General features: G+C 38.7%; 1 protein-coding gene across 3 annotated transcripts in view; it reads left to right on the forward strand.

Moving 5' to 3' along the window:
* Positions 1-32: 32 nt before the first annotated feature.
* FAM114A1 (family with sequence similarity 114 member A1) overlaps positions 33-19,018 on the forward strand; it is a 34,419-nt gene continuing 15,433 nt past the window's right edge. For 2 of the 3 annotated variants that reach the window (XM_032109538.1, XM_032109539.1), the window contains exons 1-7: positions 33-138; positions 2,560-2,909; positions 4,229-4,316; positions 13,654-13,767; positions 13,929-14,035; positions 16,119-16,253; positions 18,022-18,174. In XM_032109538.1, the coding sequence (XP_031965429.1) occupies positions 2,568-2,909; positions 4,229-4,316; positions 13,654-13,767; positions 13,929-14,035; positions 16,119-16,253; positions 18,022-18,174 (939 nt within the window). In that variant the 5' untranslated portion in view covers positions 33-138; positions 2,560-2,567. The remainder of the gene's footprint in view (positions 139-2,559; positions 2,910-4,228; positions 4,317-13,653; positions 13,768-13,928; positions 14,036-16,118; positions 16,254-18,021; positions 18,175-19,018) is intronic. The other variant, XM_032109537.1, reaches the window with a different exon arrangement.

Here is a 19,018-nt window from a genome sequence, read left to right on the forward strand (position 1 = left end):
ACAAAAGCCACCCCTCCCTCCTCCCCGGGGCCGGCCCGGCTGCCTGGCCCGCTCTGCCTCCTCCCCCCGCTGCTGCCGACGTGGCGGGGCGGGGAAGGGAAGGAGCTGGGGGCGCGCCGGTCGGGGCACTGCTGAGCGGTAAGAAACACGGCGATTTCTGCTTTTTCTGCCGCTTTTGACACGGGCTGCGCTACACAGCTCTGTCCCAGAGAGGAATTTCGAAAAGGGGGGAAAAAAAGAGAAGGGGGAAGTTGTGGCCGCTGCGGGCTTGGAGGAGCGGCGCCCCGGCTGCTCCTGCCCTGCCTGTGGCAGGGGGCAGCGGGGCAGGGGGAGCCGCCGGCGGCGGGCGCCAGGGTAGGTTCGCCTGCTCTTGCCGTGCCCGCAGCGTCCCGCGGAGGAGGAGCGACAGCGGGCGTCGAGCGAGAGGGGAGCGCGGTGCCGTCGCCAAGAAAGTTATTCCTCCCTCCGGCTTGGGGACGGCGATTCGTGCCCGAAGGCGGCCGGCGGCGGCTGGGCTTTGCTTTCGAGGCGAGATGAAACTCCTCAGTTGGAGGGTCGGCAGATGCCGCTACCGCCGGCCCCTCAGTGTGGCTGGTCGGTGCCGACCGGGCACTGCTCTGCCAACGGTCCGGGGCTGGCCTCAGCATCTCCCTCACGAACTTCCCGCAGAGTAATTGCCTTGGGGCAGAGCTGTCCGAATTGATTTGGATCAGGACAGTGTCACGGATGAGAGGTTGAGTGACAGTGAGCCCAGCTGCAGCACGACTCGTGTGTTCCGACAGACGCGGTAATTTGCTGTTACGTGCCGTGCTCCTGAAAGGAAGGTTCCGCAGACAGCTGCAGGGACCGTGGCCCGAGTGGTACCCAGAGATGACCCAGTACTGCAAAAATCCGTGTGCACACGTCTGTGTGATCCATTAAAAGCTTAGTCAGAGCTAATGCCCATACAAAATTATGACGTATGTGTGTAAAGCTTTTACAGGTTTTGATAGAGGATCCTCGTATCTCATGATGGAATTTGGTTTACAAATACAAAAACTTTCTTTAGGTGATGCTGCCCATCACATAGTGAGTACTGTTAAAACAATAGCAGTACTTCCCTACACTAAAGCATTTTATAATATTTGCTGTATTTTTAATGGAAAACTGGCAAATGCAAAGATTCTGACTTGAGAATTCATGTTTTCTGAAGATAGTTAATGTACAGTGTAAGCTGAAGTAATACAAGTTGTAGCAACTGCTTACTTATTTATTTATGTTTCTTGTTCACTGATCCTAAATGCTACTCTTGGAACTGTTTAAGCAAGTGATCTTTCACATTAGATAAACAGGCTGCTAAAGCTATATATGTGTACAGTTCTATAGACTTTAATAAAATATACTCATTTAAATACGTGCTTCTCAGGCAAATTTCACCTAACTCCCAGTTATATTTCGCTTTTTGTGTTTTTTTCACCTGTTTTTCAGTCTCTCGTAGAACCTCTATTCTTCCTGACAGGTACAAACCTTTGAGCCATATTTAATTAATATGAGAGTCAATGAAAATGCCGCATCTACAGAGAGGACTTTACAAGTTTTTTTTATGCCATGCAGCTCAACATATTGCAAGCTCTCTGTCAAGGATTGTCTTCTGAGTGCCAAGTATACTGTTGTTACCAACAAATAAGTGTTAGTAACCACAGAACAGTGGTCCTTTTGGACTCTGGCACTGCCACTCCTTAATCAGCTGCAGAGCTTCCTCTATGGTTTTATCTTTGCCTGATGACTGCACAATGGTGGAAAATACCTCCAAAATTACATTGGAAGATATGGAATAAATAAGAGAAAACTGGTTCATAACTTACCAAAAAAAATCAATAACTACCTCAGACAAGCTTACCTTGGCTTCAAAATCGAAGTTTAATCACACAGCTGGAATTTTGGGAGATGGTGAAAAGTGTTGGACTCCCCAAAGTGCAGGACTTTGAGACAAGTGATACAGAAACAGTGTGAGCTATGGCTGTGTCTATGAAATGGCTGTAGGGACCATGGCCTGTCATGTTCACAAATTATACCCCTTCTCAAGCACATGAATATCACCACAGCTTTAGTCACAGAGTGTTATCCTTCCCTCCATCAGTCAGCAGGCTATAGGAACCTGTGTATGTCACAGTGATGAAAGGGAGAGCAAGAGCTGCTTGGCTGTTGCAACTCAGATTACTCTGTTCTGCAGTGGTCTTTCATACACACCTCATAGTGAGTATAGAAATTAACCATATGGAAACTCTTACATTTGACTTCTCCAGACAAATGAATGTCCTTTTACCCTCACCAAACCGTATTTTGGAAAACAAATGCTGCTCTTCGTATTTGAGTGGGATCCTGCAGAGTGAGTAGGGTATTTATAGTTTTATCCTGATACCAGTGCCAGCACGATGCATGTGCCATAGGGGTCCGTGCTTTAGGAGGTCGTACATCGAGGCTGTGTTGTTTTTTAGCAGTAGCATATGGTAAACACTGTGTATTTTATAGTTACTCAAATGTTTATGGTACCTAAAAGACTTTACTTTCTATATTCAGAACTGAAGATGTCTGAAGACGTATCTGATGGCACCCCATCTGAAGAAAAACCTGAAGTAATGGAAATGTCCAGCAATGAGGTATTGCCTCATGAATCAGAACCACACCTTGTAGAAGCTGGGATCTTGTATGAGTCTTCACAAGATCAACATGGACAGGTCACTCAGAATGTCAGTGATAGAAAGGAAGGAGACATATTCATTAATGAAAACCCTTTGACTGAAAAACTAGTGGAAAGCCTGCCTTCCAGGGAAGAGACAATTGAAGACATGCCCACCGAGTGCATTGAAACTGTAAGCCTTGATGCAGAACCTGAATTGGAAGAAACACTGCATGAACAAAACAGTCCAGTAAGTAATACTTTCTTTTCTGTAAAAGCCCTCTCCTCCCTGCATTATAAGGACAGACTTTTGTATAATGTACATACTGGTTTTCACAAAAACCTCGGGTGTTATGCAGAAAACCTGCATAGGGGTAAATTAAATTGCATCACCAAGCTTTTGAAAACTAGGAATAGTTTAATTTCGCTTTGCCAGTATGATATTAATGTGGTCTCTGAAGCCTAGTTGCAATAAAACTTGCATTGTGTAGAGATGATATGTTACTGGAGACTTTCTTGAGACAACAGTTTCTTAATATGATTTAAATATGGAATACTGCTAACTGCTTAACACTACACATTACTGTGAAAGGTGTGCAGCACATCCTCTGGCTGTATTTTTATTAAACTCAGTTGTTAGGAGTTCCCTGTGCACATTGTACTAATTTGAAAACAAACCAATGGGAGATCGCAAATCAGAATTATAATTTAATAGGAAAATTAAAATAAATGCAATAGTTCAAGAACACTGACAGAGTCAGGATAAAAGCCGACACCCTGTTAGTCAAGGTGGTGGTAGCAGTGCAGATGAAGTGGTCCTGTTGAAGCAGTGATCCTGTAGAAGGCTCTGGTCTTCACCTGAAGGTCCAGTGGTAGCTCTTGCCCTCTAGGAATGCAGCAGGTAAGGGCTACTTGGGCTGTTCCAAACCCCGGATTATATCCAGGTGGGAATGCTTGGCTGCTCCCCCTGGGCACAGCATCCCACAGTGGGCTGATGCAGTTCTATGAATCCTGCAGTGGGGCCTTGATTGCCCATTAAACAGAGACAGCCCCCCTGGAGGGAGTTATCAGGGATGAGTCATGGTGGGAGATAACAAACACTGCCCCACCTGCTTTAACAGCTTGTGAAGATGATCATAGAATACATACTATTGGTTACATCTTACTTTGTAACCTAGGACACACATCTACTGAATTACACATGTGAGGAGACTTTGGAAGAGAAGCTTCCAACTCTGGCTCCTGGTAAAACCCAGGAATGAGACAGGTTCCTGCCTCTCCCTAATACTATCCCTAATAGACTTGTATGGCTTTATAGGATTGGGTGCCTGAAGAAATATTAGGATGTCTGTAGAGACATCTCTGGAGTTTAATGCTCTTCCAAGAACAGGTGATGTGAACTACGCTTCCCGTTCTGCTTTCTTATGCACAGAAGTCTGAACTCCACATAATACCTGATTTATCATCTATTAAATGCCAGACTTTGTTGCCTGATGGGTTCTTTGTGTTTCTTCCTGCCTTTTGAGAACAAGATTTTTAGATAGCGGAGTAACATTTTTGTTCTTATAGGATACCGATTCCTCATCTAAAGCAAGTAGATGGGGAGCTTGGGGTACCTGGGGAAAGTCTCTCCTGTCATCAGCTTCTGCCACAGTGGGTAAGTGTTCAATCAGTAAAGCGTGTGGAAATAATTTATAATTTTCATGTGTCATTAGAGAGATTAGTGTTGCAAATTAAGGATTTGTAGACAGTTTTGTCCTGATAAACTTGGGAAGCATGATTTTTTTAAAGAGGAAGATGGACCTTCCTAATTATTCATTACGGACAAGATGCTAGGCTTGCTCGTAAAGTTAATGAATTACCTGATTGTGGCTTCTTCACAGAAAGGATCCATAATCCAATACAATTTCTATCAGCCATAGACTTATGGTTTCTCAAGTCAAAGCAACCCAGATCCGTGCTCATGCATGTTAGTGGTTTGTATGCCGTGACTCCTGCCTACACAACATGAATTCACTTCTTGTAAATTATTCCAGCTTTCATTGCTGCCCAGTGAAACTGTCCAATTGTCACACTAGATTTCAGACGAACATATTGAAGCATGGGCCCTATACTCCCTCTCCCTATACTCTCATTTTCAACAGTATGTCAGTACAAAATGTCCTTGTGAAGACTTTAGATAAAACTTAATTATTGCTCATCAAAAACTCACAGACAAAAAGCAAAGCATACAAATATGTAGTTACCAGTGGGAAATAATTTCTCACAAACCAGAAGTGTTTTGTAACAAAAAAAGCTGTTAGCTAATCAGTTCTCATAAAGGATCCACAGAATACCTTTAAAAGATGAACCTAGGAATTAAAATTAATTGCTAGTTACTAAAAATAACGAGTTCAACAGATACTGGTTTTATGATCCCATATAATGCTAAATAATTCTCCTCCTTATCTCCTCTGTTCCATGGACAGTAAATTATTTTTCTCTATTTCTCAGAGGAGGGGATTTTTCTTGTCCTCTCTTTTTTTCAGTAACATCCACAGTCAAGAGTACATAACTACATTTTCTTGCAGGCAGTCCAACCAATTAACATTTCTAGTTACATTTGGAATGGGTTACTAAGATGCATTTAAATTTACATAAATGAAGGCTGCTGCTGAAAGTAGCAGGCCTGCCTTGCCCCAGCAATGTATTTCTTCCTTCTCTTATGCTCACGGTAGCCCTGATGTAGTGGTGGCAGAGCTGGTTTATGGGACTGATTTTGGAAAGTGCAGCTGAAGTAAGAGCTAGATCTTCAGCTGGATCAGTTGTAAAGTCCCTAATATGGCTCATCATTTGATCATTCAAATGCTACCAAGTGGGAGAAGATGGGAATGCACAGAACAAACTGATACGGGCAAGGGCACTTAGCCTTCTGTGGAGCTGCACAAGTCTTCTCAACTTGTAGTTAACCTCAAAGTTTAGTGCTTCTCTTTTAGACTCTGAAAGAAGGATCTCTGTGTCAACACTTTTGCTCGATTTTTTCCCAACACCATTAGGTCTAATAAAGGCTACTGCTTTCACAGACTTCCAAAGATCTTTGTCTCTTTCATTATCAAATTATCATAACATCAGCATTCTGAAAAGAGTTTGGTTTTGTGTTATAACCAGCTGTTGATCACTTGGAATTGTAATGCTACTGGATTTTGCAGTTCATTTTTATGGTTGCAACAGTGGATTGCTTGGAACAGACCTCTCTCAGGCCATTCAGTTTTTGCCTGTGAGATAACCATATTTACATTCTGTTTAGCTTTTGTAATAAATAGCATTCTATACAATAGCCATTAGCTGTTTGTGAGTAATAAGATTGTTTGTTACCTAAATGTTACAAAGGTCTTAGCCTCTCTGAGCAACCAGTTTAGTGTCCCCAGATGTATATATTTTCTGTGGGACAGTATGGCCATAGGTATTTCCTTGCCCTATTGACATGAGCTTACATGAAAATGAGGAATGCCGTTGGAAAAAGTTTAGGAGACAAACAAGAATGTGTGTTGTAGCCCTTCTTATTTTCTAATAAGTAAACAAGACTTATCTTTTTACAGCTGTTCATTGCTTTTGTCTATAAAACCTGCTGCCAGCATTGTAGCTCTGTGGATTTCCATGGACTTTTTAATGATGTGATGTCCTTTTTTTAGAGCCCTTATAGCATCTTGGTTCATATACATTAAAAATTGATGTGTAATTGGTACTGGCTTCTTAGCATACCATCTGACTGTATCAGCATCATAACTACCTTCACAGCGTGTAAGTATGTAAACGAGTTTGTTGTGTAGGCAGCTTGACTTGATAAGGTCGTGTGATGTCTATTTTGAATAGGCATATCATCACCATGAAAATTTATCTTTAGGATTATTATTGTCTAAAAATGAGCACAGTTGGAACTAGACAAGTTGGCTTGGAAAAGGAGCTTCCACATGCAAAAAAATGAAAAACAAAATTTTAAAATAATTTTAATTCAACACCAGAATGGTTGCACTGTTTCACACTGAAGACCCATCTACTATTTAGGTTCTGGCAGTGACCAAGAACAACTAGGAAAGCACCTAAAACCAGATGTATGTAAAGCAGCAGTTGCCCCTGTTTTCCTATTTCCTGGAACCTGCAGCATAGACAGACTTCCTGACCCTGGGATCAGGGTAGGTTGAGTTTCCATGTTACTGCCTAATAATTTTGAATCTAACTTCGCGAATTTTTTAAACAAAATAAACTTTGAATTGACCAGAATTTAAATGTTCATTCTTCCATATTTTCTGAACCCAAGGTAACTTGGAAGACCACATAGATAATCTTAGATTTGTTCCAGGAAATCAATGTACCAGGTAATATTTTATATTCCTGATATAGTGGGCTTATTTCCTAGTTGTTTATTATGAAAACTCGTGCTTGATCCTGTGAAATATTTACTGTCTCTCGGTGTCATGAACAGCATATGGTACTGTGTAGACCACATATCTGCTTCAGTATGATAATTCCTAGTGAGATATATGGAAAAAAATTAAAGCTATTGGGAATTTCTATAAGCTTTCTTATTATTATTAAATATTTATTATTCCACTTCAAGTTGTTCCATTTAATATCTGAGCAGTTCAACCAACACTTCATCTCTTATTCCACACTAGAAAATAGTTTTGCTGTGGTCCAGTCCATTGTAAAGTTGCTATTCCTTCAGTGTAGCAAATGCTGTAAGTAAAACTGCTTTCTTGGAGGAAAGACTTAGCAGCAACACCTTTGGTCTGTATTTTTCTGTTGCTCTGTCATCATATTTGTACAACGTAGCTGCTTGTCTGGCGAAATATGACAAATATTTACTATTCCTTATATTTTTCTTCAAAATTGTACTTTGTAAAAATAGCAGAAACAGTTTGAGGTGGACTAAATAACATTTTAAAAGCTTAACCAAATACGTTCTGCTTTTAACAAATAGCGTCATGGAACAGCCCAGGTTGGACGGTACCTTGAAAAGTCATCTAGTTGAGGGTTTTGTGGGAAAGGTTTTATGCATCTAGATGAGATTCTCTTGCATGTTGTCTAGTCGCATCTTGAAAACCTCCAGCCATGGAAAGTCTACCATGAGCATTTTTAGTGCATGGCTATAATTTGTTTAGCACAGCTGATTTTCATTCCCGATACTAACACAGTTTCCATATAATTTGTATCTCATCCCCTTTTAAGTAACTCTGCATGTACAGCCAGGGATTGTTTTGGTGGTAGTTTTTTATTCCAAAGAAAATGTCTGTTGTCTTTGAACTGATTTTGACATTATTTGGATTGAGGTCCCCATGACAAGACAAATGTGATACTCCTCTACACAACAGAATCTGTAATGCCTTTGGATTAGTTTCAGTCACTGCCTGAACCATGTTTGGGGTCTTGACACTAGATGTCACACTAAGCAAACTATTGAATCAGCTTCATCAATGAGGTGAAGAGATATCTTTTGTTTTTAAAAGGTGCAAGAAATTTGGTTCCTCCTTGTGGAACAACAGTGGAGCAGAACCACTGAAATAGTTGCTGGAATGATGAGATGGGAGAAGTACGTTCTATGTCTGAAACCTAATCCATGTCTCTTTCTTTTCAATTGTGCTTTTTAGCAAATCAGCCATTACACAATCCAGTCCTTTAGTAACAGTATTGATAAAGCTATCCTCCTAGAGAGGGTGCTATTGCAGCTAAATCAATTAATGGTGGGTAGCCACTGAAATGTGTAGTCCCACACCTTGCATATTTCTTCCTTCTCCCTGTACGAGCACTCATGTTCCTCTGAGCTCCCTCTAATCCAGTTCAGGAGGCTAAATTGACATAAAAATAAATCTAGAGGAAGGAAAAATCCATTTTCTGCCTCTTCAGTTCCTTGAACCGACTCTTTGAGACCAGTCAGGGCCAGCAGAAGGGACAAGTATAGAACATGGGGAGGAGTAGAACCTCCCATAACTGCACCAAGAAGCCATTAGGCTAGCTTAGCTGTAACAGCAAACTCTTTATCTCCAGGGCTTATGTGAGGCAAAGTACATTTTCAGTTTGTACTGGTGGCTTGTGACTTGCATTTTTAAAACAGCTTCTATGCTTGAAAGCTTGGCTCTTCAGTTTTTCTTCCAACTAATCTATCTACTAGCTTAATGAAAGTGACTACCTTCTGTAAGCCTTTCCTTCCATATGCTGTGGTGTTTTCAATGAGGTATGGCATTCAGAAGGTGCTGAAGTTATGGTGCTCGATGAGCTGTATTTCCAAACGAAGTCTGTTCTCTATCATACTGTATACAAGTGCTTCACTCCATGTAAGTTTAAGGTGTTTTACCTTTAGGGCCGTTGCTAGCACTTGTCAATATCTTTACACAGTAAAAGTAATTAAAAAAATGACCCAGTTGTTTGATTCACATGATCCCTGAAATTCATACTATAAGGCTGTGTAATGCATTGTTCGTAATTAATATTCTACTATCTTGATTATTTTGTTCTTGGGTATATTCTCATCTATTTCCTCAGCTATCAGAATGGCACATGAAAATATCAGACACCAATAGTTCTCCCTGGTATGAAAAGCACTTTTTGTCACTCACTATGACAGAACGAAATGTCACTTTAGATGTCACTGTGTTCATGAGCTTGGATCTCATTACACATGGGTATGTGTAATAATCAGCATTGCATAGCTTAAGTTGACTTCTGTGTGGAACAGAAATGCAAATGCTGCAGATAATGTGAAATTAAAGTATTCAAACATTGCAAATGTCTCTTCTATTCTCTATAGCTACTATTCCCCTGTTGCAAAATAAAGTACAATATTAAAAAAGGAAGGCTGGGTGTTATGCTTGTACTTTACGTGATCATAAAAAGGATAGTTAATCTCTTCAGAAGACTTTTTTTATTTCACAAATTCAGCTGATGAAGGGAAAACTGCTTTGGCTTGACATCACACGGTGGTCACAACTGTTTTGTAAATAACACTTTGTTGTTTACACAAAGACCTTTTTTACAGTTCTTCCTTTTTAAGGAGGAAATGTGAGCGTGCATTTAGGGTCAGCAGTCCGTTTTGCTTTATATCTTTTAACATTGGCTTTTAGTCTAGAAGACACTGAGAGCTAATAAAATGGTATAATAGCCTTTATGCCTATTGCTATTATTGAAACCTTTTATGCTTGCAATGAGATCTTAATCTAGTCTCATTTACTAGCTTAATTGGAGTGATTCCTGATTTGCGGACTAGATAGCATAGATATTATCAGAATTTAGCCTGGGGTTTTTTGTTTTAGCTGCAAGGAAGAGAAACTTTGTAAAGGCTTGAAGTGAATGGAGTACCAATAGGAAAGCGTAAAAGGGAGCACAGTGGGGTCCTACTTCTTAGTGTACAAAACCAGAGCACAGCTGGATTTTCCACATCTCTATACTTCATGTAGTGGAGTGATTCTCTTTCAGCCAGTTTCAGGTTCCTCAGTTTCTCAGCTGGTGAAAGAAGTTCATTTAAGGCATCAGTCTTCATCTTTAGCTTGAGCCAGATGAAGATTCACTCATGTTACTAGACTAAATTTTGATTGGTTGTTCATTAGAAGTGCCCCCATGGTAGGACACAGGTTACAAAGGCTGTGTGGTAGCCAGGGACAAAATCTCAAACTCCTCCCCATCTGTACTACCGAAGCAGGGAGTCCAATTGCCAGTGAGATGGACAAGGGTTCAGTGATTCCTATATAGAGTGGTTTAGGTTTCAGACATAGCGAACTGCCCTCCAGAGGTGTCTGTTTGCCTCTTCTGCAGGGAATCTAGAGCTACTAAGCTGGGAGGTGGAGGATAAGACAGCCTACAGTGAAGTGGAATCTATTTACAGCATTTGTGAGTGCTGTAATCTGGCCTTTGCCAGATCAGGCAAACCAAAAGGCAGGTCATGTTGTTAGGCATTGTTTGCAAAACCTTCCTTTTCAAATGAAAGATCCCAGCTAGGAACGTGAACAATAATACTCAGTGGAAATTGCCAGCCAATAGAAAGGCAAGGAATCATGGAGGTAGAGAAACAAAAGCAACAACAGAGCAATGCTTTCTTCCAAAAGCTCACAATGAACCATACCCATTGCATAGCTCTTCAGTCTGCTGTTACAGAAGAGTAAATGGAGATGTCAGAGGTGTCAGTTCAGTTGCATTACCATACCCAGTGTTACAAAATGAGTGTATCTTTAAATTGGAGCCTTTTCTCCCATGACCTCTTTTATTTCTGTGTCTTTTGAAATTACAAATAGTCATTTTCATTTCCAAGGCAACATGCATTTCTGCCGTGTTTGTGTACATATGCCTATCTAACGGTTGCTTCAGTTGTAGTCTTCTGATCTCAAGTGGTTTTGCTGCTGCAGTCAAACATACATGCCATATAGCTTAGTTCAGCAAAGCCAGCCCTAGCTGACCTGGAGTATTTTCTTATTATTCTAGTGCATGTAACCACAGCCCTGAAAATGCTACCTTTTGTAAGTCAGTAAATACCAATACAGCAACTGTGTACTTTCTCTTCATAAATGTATTCGCTTGTCTGCAAAATGACAAGAACCAATTCAAGGCTATAAAAAAATCCCAGAAAAAAAAGTGGGAAATTAATCTGAAGATGTGTAACTTTTGCAGACAACTGAAATTTTTGCTCAATATTTATAGGACTTTTTATATGACTAGAAGACCATAGTATTTTTTGTTGTCAAGTCAATTAAGTCAATGGAAAGAATAAAACTCTTGCTCATTTAAAAAGTTGTGGGCGGAAGAAATGGAAAGGAATGTGACATGCAGTATCTATTATATTCGTTTAGAAGCACAAGTAATAGTGGTTTAAGTGAGCCCCAGGAATCTGGGGTTAAATAAATGACTCCAGAATCTATCCACACTAATATTTTCATTGAGCTCATTAAAACATGTGGGAGATCGGATTAGACCATGCAGGATGCTGCTCTTCAGTATCTGCATTGGAACAGACTTTGCAAACATCAAGAAATTGTTCAACAATGACTTAAACATTGTGGTGCATTACCTGGTATGACCCACACAGTTGAACACACTACTGTTTTTTGTAAGACACAAGATAAAAGAGATAAAGGTCATATTTTCTTTAGACATATTTTCTTTAGCATTTATCTGCCTAGGCTGTTTCAGTGTAAAGCATTAGGACCTTGTGCAGCTTATGAAATTCCCTCTTTCTGCAGGTCTATTCCTTAGGAGATGTCTGTTCTTTGTGTTTACCTCCAGATACTCCAGTTTTCTTGTATGTGATATTTCAGTAGTGCTGCTTCACATATATTTTCTAGAATATATTTATTACTGAAGTCACAGAGCACCTGATGTGTGCTCCATCTGCAAATCACAGAATCATAAATCTAAGCTTTCCTTTTTCCTACTCCATTTCAAATATATTTGCTGCATCTTTCTTTAATCAGATATTCAAAAGCATTTTTGTATGATTACACACACACACATATATGTATATGTTTATTCAGAATGCTGCAGGGCACTGGCAAGTGATAGGCTATTTTGGTGTAGTTAATGTAACTCAAAAAAGGTGCTTTGAACTACTCTAATAGAATGCACACAGTTGTGGGATAGTGTGGACAACACTTAATGAATCATTATGTCTAATTTTGTGCCTTAGATGTTTAGATATCTGCCTGACCATCTGTATTAATGCCTTTTCTGAAATAATTCATCTATTTACAGTTCAGTTTAACCAAAGAAGTATGAAATTGTCATTAACATTTCTCATAGGTAGTTAGGCAGATAGATGAAGCACTCTGGATTGTCCTGCTGCTAGAAGTGATTGGTTTCATGCAAGATGCACTAACAGTGTACTGTACAAGATAAAAATCAAATCCTGTCACTGAAGCTATTTAATTTTGTGTTGGAAAGAAATATTGCTCACCTAGTTTGTTGTTAACCTGTTGCACCTCAGCTGACAGGCAGAACCTTCCAGCTAAGGAAGATTACTAGCTGGATTGCTTGTAATGAGAGAAGTATATCATGGACATACTTGTGCACATATCCAGTAGTAAAATAGGCAGACAATTTTAGAGTAGTCTTCTTTAAGGGCAGCATTTTTCAACTACAGTTGATGCAGATTAGGAAGATGTTGCTTTGCCTTCCTGACTGTCAGTCAGTCTACCCTATCCTATAGCGGGATATTACCAGTCCCTGTGATTTGCTAGTGTAAATAAACTCTGAGTAGAAAACCAGCAAGGCAATCCTGTTCTGTCAAAAATATTCAGATAAAAATGGTAGCAACATTTATACTTTATTTTAAACTAGACCACTTTAATAGAGGGCTAGGGAGTCACTGCGTATGAATCAGGTAGAGGTGGTAAAATCTCTCTAGGAGATCAGCTACCACTGGAGCAATAGTTCTGCCTGTGTCAATTGACATCAGCAGACTTTACAAAGTACGTTTAAATAGTAGCTTTGAGGAGAGACACTTCAGAATCTTACTTCAAATGAGCAACTAAGGAGCTTAAATCCTGAAATAACTTTGAGGACCTGAGTCAGTATTCCTAAAAACATAGCACCTATGCAGAAGACTGAAGAACAAATTCCTTACCTCCGTCCTGCAGTCACACAAAATCCATTAACTTCGGGTTAATTGTTCTAAAATTCTGAAAATTATGTGAGGTCCAACTCTATGGCCTTACGAGGACTGCCAGTTTCCATTTAAACTGATTGCAATAGAATATTTAGCATTTTGAAAAGCAGGGAAGTAAACTTATGTGTGCCACTGAAATAACTTTTATTTTTCAAATCCAGCATAATTTGTGTTATAGTCCAGCTTTATCATTTCTATTCAGTTAATATAAATATACTAGAAGAAGTGAATTGTTAACCTAGACAAATTAAGCAATTGAGGTAAGTTTAGTAGATATTTTGTTTGTCATAATTCATTAAGTATAAGAATACTACGCACTGTTAGTAATAAGTTTTCAAATCATATAGTCTAAAATATGCCTCTGCTACAGGTCATGGGATAACAGCAGTAAAGGAAAAAGCAGGAACTACCCTAAGAATTCATAGTGGAAGTTCAGCATCTTTGGAAACAGCAGAGCCTCCTGCAGCTGAAACACCAGTTACTCGTAAGTTCAAGTCCACTGAAATTGTGGACAGAACTCTTTGACACTGCCAAATTAGTTTGATTTACAAAATTTTAAGATTTTGGTCACAGAAACCAGTTTACTGTAATTTGTGACTTGCAGAGTTGAAATTATACTGTAACCTGCTTTTTTTCTTTTGTTAGAAGCAGAGGATTCTCTAGACCAAAGCTCTTCTGAGAATATTCCTTCTTCCCCTTCATCTGGATCTCGTGGCATGCTGTCAGCTATCACTAATGCTGTACAAAACACAGTGAGTCATTTTAGCTGGTCTCTCTGGTCTAGTTATTTTTCATTATTTTTAGGTTCAACTTCACTGTAGGTCGCATTTTTTAAGTTACAATTCTTTGTAGAAACAGTTCTTTTGTAGGTCTGTTTAGAGTCTTTTCCATGACAAAATAACTTTTAAATAAAACTGTCAAATTTAAAAAAAAAAAAAAAAGGTCAAACAGAACTAACTCAGTTACTACATTGTCACCAGTTTCAGTGAAAAAAATGTGGTCTTCTCCTAAACTATGTAGAATTTTGGAAATTCTTGGAAAATCTTTTTTATAATTGTACCATTGTCTGATTTTTTATTTTTACACATATGTCAGTCCAGAGAAAGTGTGATAGGATTTGTTACCATTTTTGAAGGCAGAGAAAATAAGAAAATACTCCATTTGCTTATTTTAAGGCTTTTACTAAGCTCTCTATTTTTAGTTCCTGGCCTTTACCTTCACCCCTCTGTCTAGTCTCTCATTTTGTGTTAATCTTCCCAGAAGGGGGCCTGTTTGAAAACTCACAGAGGCAAAATCTTTTGTTCACAGTTCTTTCCTATTACACTGTCCTTATATTTTGTGTGTTGAACTTCATCCTTTTCTCTTTTTTTGGATTTCAGCTTTTGCAAAATCCTGTACCATACCGTTTCCAAATCAATTTTTGTGTCATCATCTTCCCCAGCATTTTTTACACTTTTCAGTATGGTGTTTCACTTGAAATTAAAAGAGACTTTAAACATTGGCTGTAAAAGCATGTAAGATTAACTCCCCACTGAGCAAGTTTTATGAAGTGGCAGTTCTTTTTTATTGTATATCCAGTTCACTCTGACTGCCTCATCAATCTAATATCAAAGGTTTGGGGAGCAGAAGGAGATTCCTGCAGATTATTCCTAAGACTGTTTCTACAGAACCTGGAGCATCATACGACTTGTGAGAGCTGGCAACCAGTAAGATTACTTGAGCATGTTGTAAGAGAAATGTGCTTGTAGGCACCCTGGAGATGCTACTATGCCGTAGTGATCAATGTGGTACAAAAAGAATCACTTAAGGTCTCAGTAAATCACCTATAATCCCATTTGAGACTTTGGTAGGGTTTTCCATTATATATCAGGTTACATCAGCATTTGAGTATCTGACACACACGTAATCCAGATTGAAATGGAAGTCTTTAGCCAGTGAAAATTCTTCTTCAATGTACGTAAAAGATATGAAGACACAGGAAAAACGTGTATTTAAATAGATAGTTCCAGAGTCATCACAAGTGTTGAAATTTTAAAAATCAGGTGAGGCGGAGTCTTCTGTTCATGATGGACTTGACTCCACATTTTTCATGTCTAAAACATGTTCCTACAAACCAGATGCCATCGGATGAAATTAAAGTGGTATTCATAGAATGATAGAGCCACAGAATAGTTAGGATTGGAAGGGAACTTAAAGATCATCTAGTTCCAATGCCCCTGCCTTGGACATGGACACCTTCCACTGAACCAGGTTGCTCAAAGCCTGATCCAGCCTGTCCTTTAATACTTCCAGGGGTGAGGGATCCACCACCTTTCTGGGCAGCCTGTTCCAGTGCTTTCAGCATCCTTATAGTGAAGAATTTCTTCCTGATACCCAATCTAAATCTATCCTCTTTCAACTTAAAGCCTTTTCCTTTTGTCCTAACACTGCTTGCCCTTGCAAAACGTCCCTCTCAAGCCTTCCTATAGGCCCCATTTAGGTACTAGAAGGCTGCTGGAAGGTCTCCTCAGGGAACAGCACTGATTTTCTGTCTTCACAGGAGATGTACTCCAGCCCTTCTATGATTTTCTTATTTTTTTAATTAAATTACAACAATTGTTACATTTCATCCCGTGTAAGTCATTTAATTAAATGGAAATATTTGTATAGCTCTTTTTTTTTCTTTTGGAAAATGTATTCAGAACAAAGTAAATGCATGAATCCTATTGTTAGTTAAAGTATAGGAAATTTAGGGACCTGAATGCTCAAAGATGGTGTCTATAAAAGCACTCCTCTTTACAGTTTGTATTAGCCTAAACTGGGAAGAAAATAACCATATTGCATTATTTTATACAGGGGAAAAGTGTGTTATCTGGAGGCTTAGATGCTTTGGAATTTATTGGGAAGACAACCATGAACGTCCTTGCAGAAAGTGATCCTGGATTTAAGAGAACCAAAACACTGATGGCAAGAACAGTCTCACTATCTCAGGTTGGATTTATTTAAATACTGCTCTGTCAATGCAATTTCAGATTATTTTTCCAGAATTTCACATGCCTCAGGGGGAGGCCTTTGTTGCATTAGGTACTGGTTGGGCTTGGGGAAATAAATATTATGCTTTATATTTGCTCTACTTTATTTTTCTTCACAGAACCACAAAAGATAATGTAAAATCATCTTTTCTGCATAATCACATATGCAAGAGCTTATTTAAGTAAGATAGTATATGTGGTAATAAATCATTACACTCTGGAGGCAGAATCAAATTATTGATGTTTTGGTAACAGCTGTAGATAGATATCTTCCAGCATAAACATTACTATACTCTTTTCCTTGGAAATCAGTAATACTGGAATATGACATATATGTCATTAGGAGCTAAACCTGTAAAAAATTGTATCTCAATGTCCGTCTAACTTAATGGTAACCTTACACAGTTGTGACTCATATGTTTTAAAGCTCAGAGAAGTGATAAAAACAGAAGTGAAAGTGCTTTAAGTACAAAATGTTTTTATTTCTCCAAACACTGAGAGGAGGGAGGCTGTGGAAAACAACAGATGTTGAAAAGAAACTAAGTTTACTGCATGTTTACTTCCTTGTAGAGAAGAGTGAGGTACTTTTCTTTTAATGAGATGTTTCATCTGTAGTGTTCATCATTGTAGGAGTTAACAGACTTATACTGTTACAGCAGATCAAAAGCAATTAACTCTTGTTAAGGCCCACAGGGTTAAGATGAGCTTTTGAGAATGTCTCCTTTAACAGCATGCATGAATTTGCATGTAGAATCTGAGGCAGAATACAACATAAATCAGTTCTCATGGGTTGCACTATCACTTTCCAGTGAGTTGTTCATAAAACTTAGTGAGTTAACTTTTGAAGAAGGAGACTTCAGAGGGAAAATGTATCATTTAAAGTCTTTTGTAACAAATGAATCACTGAAGACAATAGTGTAGAAATTTTGAATGATGGAATAACGTAAGTGGCGGGAGTTCACCTGCATTCAGACACTTATATGTGACCTAACATGCAGTTCAGATGTATTTACCACCTTTGCTGTAACAAATTCATGAGAGGCCATTTCATCCTGGGAATAGAAGGAAGAAGTAGAAGATCCTGTTGGATACACTATTCTTTTTTATACACTGCTAGAAGTGTATTAAAAGCACTCCAAAATATACCTAAGTATATAGAGGGTAGGTCTGCCCCACCTTTGGTATAAGTCATTAATCTCTTTTGTCAGTCCTGCTGTCACATAAAACTGACTTTAGTATTTGCTAAGAATATTTTATAGGAAATATTTATGTAGGTGCATTATTTATGCAAGTTGGTGGGTAGGTCCTGAAAATTATAGTCTTCCCATTTTGTGGTCTGTAGAATGGATTGCATGGCTCTTTAAGGCTGCACATTAAATAGTCCTTTTTCTTTCATTATAATTGGTGGTGAAATTTATTATATGGTATCTGTAGTTGACATTGCTTTTGAAAATATAAGCAAGATTTTTTTTGTTCATTGTTTTTTAAAGAAAGTTGGTTAGCAATTACCATTGGGAAAACCCTGCTTAGAATACTATATAAATATTTTATCAGAGAAAGTTATCAAAAAAGAAGTTAGCTATTTCATCTCTAAAATTTTAGCTCTGCAGGTGTGATATAGTCCCAAATTTTACTACTACTTCTAGACACACTGAAGCCGATGGTAATAAAATCTGTCACACTTCCAGCACTATCAATAAAACATGGAATGATGTATATTTGTACAGCTGTTGCGAGAAGCTAAAGAAAAAGAGAAACAGAGGCGGGCCCAGCAAGTTACAGTTGAAAGAACAGCACATTATGGACTACTTTTTGATGAGTTCCAAGGTTTGTCTCATCTCGAAGCTCTGGAAATCCTGTCAAATGAAAGTGAAGCTCAGGTACAGTATGCAGACAGCTTAAATCAATATGGTTGGTAAAAAAAATTATCTTTACATTAATTTTATTCTGCAGACACATGTAGAATGAACAGTAAGTTTTCCATCAAGTTCAGAGAAAGCTGAATTGATCCTATGGGCCTGTCCTGGGTTTTAGGAACTCAATACACCTAAAATTTAACTACAAGATCAACTCAAAACAAAGTTCATAACTGACAGATATTTTTGTTAGGATCATATGTAGTGTGTATTTTTCAGATTGTGACACTATGCAGATGTCTTGCAAATTCCTTGCAGAATTTGCAAAGAGGTCGAAATCTTTTTGGTTTTGTATCAGGTACAAATACTTACGTTCAGGAATTCCAGACCTACTACATGTGGAGGCTGATGAATTAAAATTAGTTCCAGATTATTACTTGTTCACTTCTTATTGTGTTAGTTTTTAAAGTTACATAAAAATACACCAAGATACTATTACTGGAAGTATACAAATATCTCTCTGAAGATGGTAATGTTAATAAGGCCTATCTGATAAAAATGTATTTTAATTTCAACTCTCAATTTATTTATTCTGCTAGTACATCAGTAGATCTCTGACAGTAGACTAATAGAATTTTGTAGATTCCTAGCAGTGATTTTTTGTACTGAAACAGTTTTCTAAATAAATTTCTTAAAAACAAGTTTTCTTTTTTGTTTTTCTTTTTTGTAATTAGCGTTCTTTGCCCTGCGGGGTACTTCTTAATAAAATAGGTTGGATGTTAGGAAGAGGTTTTTTACTGAGAGAGTGATAAAGTTTCGGAATCATCTGCCCAGGGAGGTGGGGGTGTCACTATCCCTGGGGGTGTTC

This window comes from Corvus moneduloides, chromosome 5, assembly GCF_009650955.1.
Source record: "Corvus moneduloides isolate bCorMon1 chromosome 5, bCorMon1.pri, whole genome shotgun sequence".
Taxonomy (NCBI): domain Eukaryota; kingdom Metazoa; phylum Chordata; class Aves; order Passeriformes; family Corvidae; genus Corvus; species Corvus moneduloides.